Source organism: Pyxicephalus adspersus, chromosome 11 (assembly GCF_032062135.1).
Source record: "Pyxicephalus adspersus chromosome 11, UCB_Pads_2.0, whole genome shotgun sequence".
Classification (NCBI taxonomy): domain Eukaryota; kingdom Metazoa; phylum Chordata; class Amphibia; order Anura; family Pyxicephalidae; genus Pyxicephalus; species Pyxicephalus adspersus.
The window spans coordinates 5,989,803-5,995,802 of NC_092868.1; the positions used below are offsets into that span (position 1 = coordinate 5,989,803).

General features: G+C 41.8%; 1 protein-coding gene across 1 annotated transcript in view; it reads left to right on the top strand.

Moving 5' to 3' along the window:
- Window positions 1–309: 309 nt before the first annotated feature.
- The window catches only part of LOC140341111 (cell adhesion molecule CEACAM7-like), a 9,235-nt gene continuing 3,544 nt past the window's right edge, over window positions 310–6,000 (top strand). The window contains exons 1-6 of the mRNA XM_072426652.1: window positions 310–444; window positions 2,208–2,528; window positions 3,044–3,319; window positions 3,924–4,043; window positions 4,835–4,884; window positions 5,122–5,220. Coding sequence (XP_072282753.1) covers window positions 396–444; window positions 2,208–2,528; window positions 3,044–3,319; window positions 3,924–4,043; window positions 4,835–4,884; window positions 5,122–5,220 — 915 coding nt within the window. The 5' untranslated portion in view covers window positions 310–395. The remainder of the gene's footprint in view (window positions 445–2,207; window positions 2,529–3,043; window positions 3,320–3,923; window positions 4,044–4,834; window positions 4,885–5,121; window positions 5,221–6,000) is intronic.

Genomic DNA, 6,000 nt, shown 5'->3' on the forward strand with positions numbered 1-6,000 from the left:
TTGTGGTTCCCATCTGAAGGGGAGAGTCAAAAACAAACTGGGCAAATTTGAAGCCCCAAATGCACAGCCTGCACCCCTGACATTTTAAAATTGGAGAAGGTGACAATGGGCCAAGTTGCCTAAACGTAGAATCGATCCAGGTGACAACGCAGAAGCTCAATTTACCAAGTGAACGGCTGTTTGTCCTTTTGTTTTTGCTGCTGTTAAGGACTCTCCCTGGAGAGAGAAGTGGCCAGTACGTCATGTACCTGTTATATTACCTTCTCCCCTCCCCCCTCCTCCTCCTCCTCCCTCTTCCCCAACAACCACAGGAAATACACCTGTTACCTGTAAGATCAGCGTCATGTCTCCAAGCCCCTGATCAACTGACACACTGACCTCCACCTACCCAGGACATGGGCTATGCCATCCTGACTGCTACCCTGCTCCTTCTACTACAGCATGGTAAGTGACCCTCATCACCCACCTCCTATACAAAGGAACTTCCCAGATAGGGACAACGGTACCTTCTGACTACCGAAACCAAAGGAGGGGACCAACACAGGATTAGAATAATGCTGGAGGGAGGGCTCCCGAGACACCGAACCCCAAAAAGTTTGGTGACTTTCAGCTTTCTCTTTAATTCAGAAGGGAGATTCTTTATTATCTTTGCCGAGTTCTATGGAACGCCAGAACTTTACATCAGATGGTCATTGTGTCCTCAAGTTTCATCCTAACTTGTCAGCGTTTAATTGCAGTAGAAAAGTACTTTGGGCTCTATTTAAAAACAGTGAATCTGACATTCCCTTAAAAACTCCCGCCTGGGAATAATTAGGATTATTAAACAGTATTTTAATAGCACCAACATAATATGCAGTGCTGTACATTAAATAGAGTGTTTTCCAGGTACTTGTGTTTCAATGGCAGTAATTGATTCCCACCAGGGAATGTCAGATTCCCCTTTAATAAATAGAGCTTTTGTGTCTGCTGCTTAAAACAAGAAACATTCAGGGAGTTTGGGATGGCCGTGCCGGTGGATGGATCACCAGTGCCCGGTAGTGCTCTGCTGTGGGCACTTCCAGGCTGTCGATGTCAAAGCTAGAATGAAAACAAATCCAGTACAATCTTATGCTTAGATTAGTTTGGAAGCTGTAAAGGGGAGGCATCAATATAAAATACCAACAACAAAAACAACAATAAAAAAATAATACAAAAAACAAAAACATAATAATCAAAAAAATAAAGAAGATGACTGATCACTTACACTATTCTATCACACAGAGAATGATCAGCTTCCTTGTGAATAAAACATTATAATAGAAAAAAATACATAAAAAATATTTAAGAGACCCATAGCCCCAACCCCCCCAAAACTTACAGAAGCATACATACCACCAGAAGCACCTTCGTAACACTTATTTGGTATTATGGCAATAGCCATCATTTCGGTCACTTCTACAAGCATGAGCTGTAAAGGTTTTAGGAGTACTTTTCTCCATGGTAAGTATAAAATATTTTACATTTTTATGTATAAAGTGCATATTACAATATGTGCTGGGGGAGGGAGGGGTGTAAAACAAATAAAACTTTTGCTACTAGACAGGTATGTTCACTGAAAGATATTCCAGTTATTCCTGTTTTGGTGTAAAATCCAAACTTTTAGATTTCTTATCACTTTTTGGAATCAATGACAGCGGCCACCAGGATGGATAAAGAGGGAAAATCCTCCTTCCCCACCAAGGAAACAAAAATAAAAACCAGAACAGCAAAATAAAGCCTCTGTAATGCACTGGGGAAAATCGGAAAAACAGATATACCGACCTATGTTTCCGGGACACAAGGGTCCCTTGTCTGTAACCTGGAGGTAATAGGGACCCTTGTGCCCCCATTCTTGTGAATAATGTGCCTTGCCCTAAAAAGCCATTTGACATTCACGCCACTGGAGAAGTGGAGCCAATGATGGGCAAGGTTAGTAGGCTGGGGGTGTGTGGGAAAATACCACTTCCCCATATTTATTTGGTTTATTAAGTTACCCTGGGGTAGGCAGGTAGTGTTTTTTTTTTCTTTAGGTTGCTGCTTCAACCACTGCATGGAAAAATGAGTTTGGAGGGTGCAGGAGAAGGGTATTCTTTGACATGTTCATCTTGGGTGCCCCATTAGCTTCCTTGCCCATGTGACAACTTTCAGGTATGTCCAAGCGGATGGTAATCAATTTTTGTCTCTTTCAGGCAGAGAAGGAGAAGCACTGACCAACAACCCCAACTTCATTGAAAATGTGCTGACTGGTCAAAAAATCAGCCTGAACATCATCAATGATGCCCGGAAACAAGTCAGCTGGTGGATAAACAAGACGCGGGTGGTCCTCTGGGATAATGGGGATACTTTTGTGTCACAACAGGCATTTCCAAGCTACGATAGACTGTCAGTCATTGGCAATGGAGCACTGCTCATTTCAAACTCTACCAAGAATTTTTCAGGGACTTACATTGCCATCTTTGATGACTCCAATGGTATCTCTGCCAATTGGACTTTCCAAGTGACGGTCTACGGTAAGTGATCTACAGTTTTACCTGTTCCGGAGAAGGGCCAGGATGCACTATGGGAAGAAGAAGGCTGATGGGAGCAGTGTGACTTAAAGAGGGAATAATACTCATTGGTGGGTGGGGAGCTTCTTCCACGTCAGAGAAAGCCTCTTTTTTGGATGGACCCCATGGTGGACTTCCAAGAGCAAGGCAATCCTCTTCGTCCATTAATTGAAGGCCAATGATGATGTAATTCATGCACATGTGCAGGAGGTACATTGTCTCCAGCTACTGATATGTGGTACAGTCAAGCTCCACACTACATGGCTCATATGCTGTACAGTGAAGAGCTAAAACAAAAAAGCCACCAGGAGCCAGGAACTTATTTGGCTTCATCTTTTGGTATTTTGAGTTTAGCTGTGGTTCGAAGGATCTGCTCCAAGTGTCTTGGTGCCTGATGCCACAGGACGCTTACAGGGAGGTCTACCAGGGAGGGCTAAGATGACTTGCATGTCCTATATTCTATGTTCACTCTTTCATAGACCCGGTGGAGAATGTCACAGTGACGCAGTCCCCCCAGTCAGTGGACGAGAATATGGCAGCAGTTTATTTAACCTGTAGCACATCTGGCGACGTTGAGCTGGTCACCTGGACGAGGAATGGAGAGATTTTGGGTTACACCAGCAACTACGATCTACAGGATGGAAACAAGACCCTTCAGATTAAAAACCCCAACAGGACTTTTTCTGGAAGCTACACCTGCAACATGTCCAATCCGGTCAGCTGGAGTAAGGGATCATGGAATCTCACTGTTTCATGTAAGTACCAAACCAGCAGCAGATACATTGGCAGCTTATATGAATAGATTCCCAATTTGAGAAATTGGTATTCCATGTTCTGCTAAAAATTGGCACACATCTGTATGCCCTCCTAGCACGGCATTGCCATGGACAGTTGCCAGACTTAGATAATATCTATAACCAATCGGCATAGTCCCTGATCTCTTCTCCAACCTGCAGAAGGCACTATGCTTCTTCTCTCAGAAGGATACAGAACCAACAATGTACCTCCAACATTGGGCAAGTGCCTTGCAAAAATGTCAAAAAATATATATATATATATAAAAAAAAAAAAAGGCAACCCACCCCTTTTTTCACATTTGTCAGCTAAGATAACAACCATATAATATTCTAATGGAGTTTAAAGATTATTGTCAATGTATCTGATGCATGCTGAATATAGGCAGGGCTTCTAGACCTAATTTGCCCCTGGTCAATAAAGGGTTAAACTAATGGAAACCAGAAAGGGCACCTCTCTATTAAATGCAGAATATGGGAAAGTCTTATATTGAACATTAAGCTTCATGTCATAAAGGCATATTTATAGCTGTATAGATTATAGATCTCATTTTATTCTCTGCAGACAGCACAGGCCTCAGTGGAGGAGCCATAGCTGGAATTGTGGTTGGATCGGTGTTGGGCGCTTTACTGCTCCTCCTGCTTGTTGTGCTTCTTGTGTTTTGTATACGGAAGAGAAAAAATGGTGAGAACAATCCTTTAAAGTATATGCTGTTTGTTTTGTAAAATGCATCAGAACTGCAATATAATGTATGTAAAGCCAAACATTTGGTTTCAGACAGTATAGAAAATGGTTAAGGGTCTGAACTGGAAGCCAATTCCAAAAAAAGAGGGCAAAGGCCCATGTGTGCCTATGGTATACCTTCTATTGGTCTTTCCCAATTGCCGACTTACCAACGCTTCTTCTGCACCGTGTCCCTGTATTGAGGGAGCCATCTTCATAGGGCATGGTTTTGCTTCATCAAGTCAGAGCCTCCAGCGAGGAGAACAGTAGTAACATCTCCAAATTTTCTGAGACAGGCAGTCAGAGGAACCTGAGAACTTACATGTATAGCAGATCTTCAGCCGTGGTGTTGTAGGTTTAGATGTGCCTGGGCACACTCACATACCTGGAAGCGTTTTAATCTTTGAGCCCGGGTCCACCTTGGAACCCGTGAGTCTCCCGTCTCACCACAGCACTTCTGAATTCAACCACTTACAAAAAAGGGCACAAAGTAACAAAGCCATAAATAGGGGGCGATTCTTTGGCCCCCGAAATGTGTTAGATGTCCTTCTTGATCACATGATGAACAACATTTATTTGAACTAATTTACCATTGGTTTGGTGTTTTTTCATTGTGTTGTTATTAACTGAAACAAAGTTTGACCAGTCCTCAAAAAAAAAAAAGTTGGGCTTTACTTTTTTTTTGAGCAAAACAGATGAATTAGGATCTAGAAAGCACAATTCAGTGACTTTATATTATATGCTTACCTTAGGTAAAGAAAAGAAAAAAGCGGAGCCTCAACACAAAGATGTTTTGCGCACAGTAAGTACCATAAATCTTTTCCCTATTCCTTTCTTCCCTTGATGTTCTGATCTTCTGTCCCATCATCTTCAAATCTTGTTGCAGTAAATACATTATTTATTCTATACCCCTTCCTTTGTGCTCTCTTCTGTTCATTTCCTTCGAGCCTTTTTCAGTAAATACAAAGCGTTAGATATCCTATACCCTGAACTTACCATTGCGTTCCCTTCTTCTGTCCATCTACATTATATTTCATAGATTTCTGGAAATACACTATCACCAGATGACCCGGCCTATTTCACCATAAACAACATCATGTATCGCAGTTCTTCTATTTCGATGGGTTCCTATATCATGGTAAGTTCAAGTGAAGCCACCAGAGATGTTTAGATATTAATTTTCTACAAAGAGAGGAACCTTAAACTGTACAACTGAATAGGAACTAAGCACCATTCATTAGCCAGGGAAACTTGGTATTTGAACATGACTAAAGAGAGGGTATAAAGCATCTTGAATAACTACACTGTACAACTAAAGGTCTGGGGACAGAAGATCAAACCTACACTATATAGTTCATCCTCTATAATTCTGAGTTTAGGTGTCCCAAGTGAAGGGTACTATTGGTAGCACAGCATACAAAGACATTTTAGACAATTTTGCTCAACCTTGTGGTTTGGGTGAGGACCTCTTCTAGCCCAGCACACAGCTCCTGAAAAACATTGCTTAACCATTTTGGTGTTGAGGAATTTGAGTGTCCTGCACAGAACCCTGATCTAAACCCAATGAACACTCTTGAGATGAAGTTGAGAGCAGATTGTGGGCCAGGTCTTTTTTTCCCTAACATCGGTTTTTGACATGTTTGTGGAAAGCCTTTCCATAGGTGTAGAGGCCCTTCTTGCCAGAAAAGGTGTGTGTCCAAGCAACTGTACATATATACATATGGCTTTGACATAGTGTTTTCAGAAAGCTCATATAGATGTGATTGTTACATGTTCTAAAATCATTATATGCAGGACTGGATTTGTATTTTTTGCTCCCCTCGGCCAGATAGCTTGTGCTGCCTAGGGGAACAGTTAGTATGAAAAGAAGTATAAGTATAGAAAAGGAGGAAGAGAAGTGGGGGAAGATAAAAAAAGG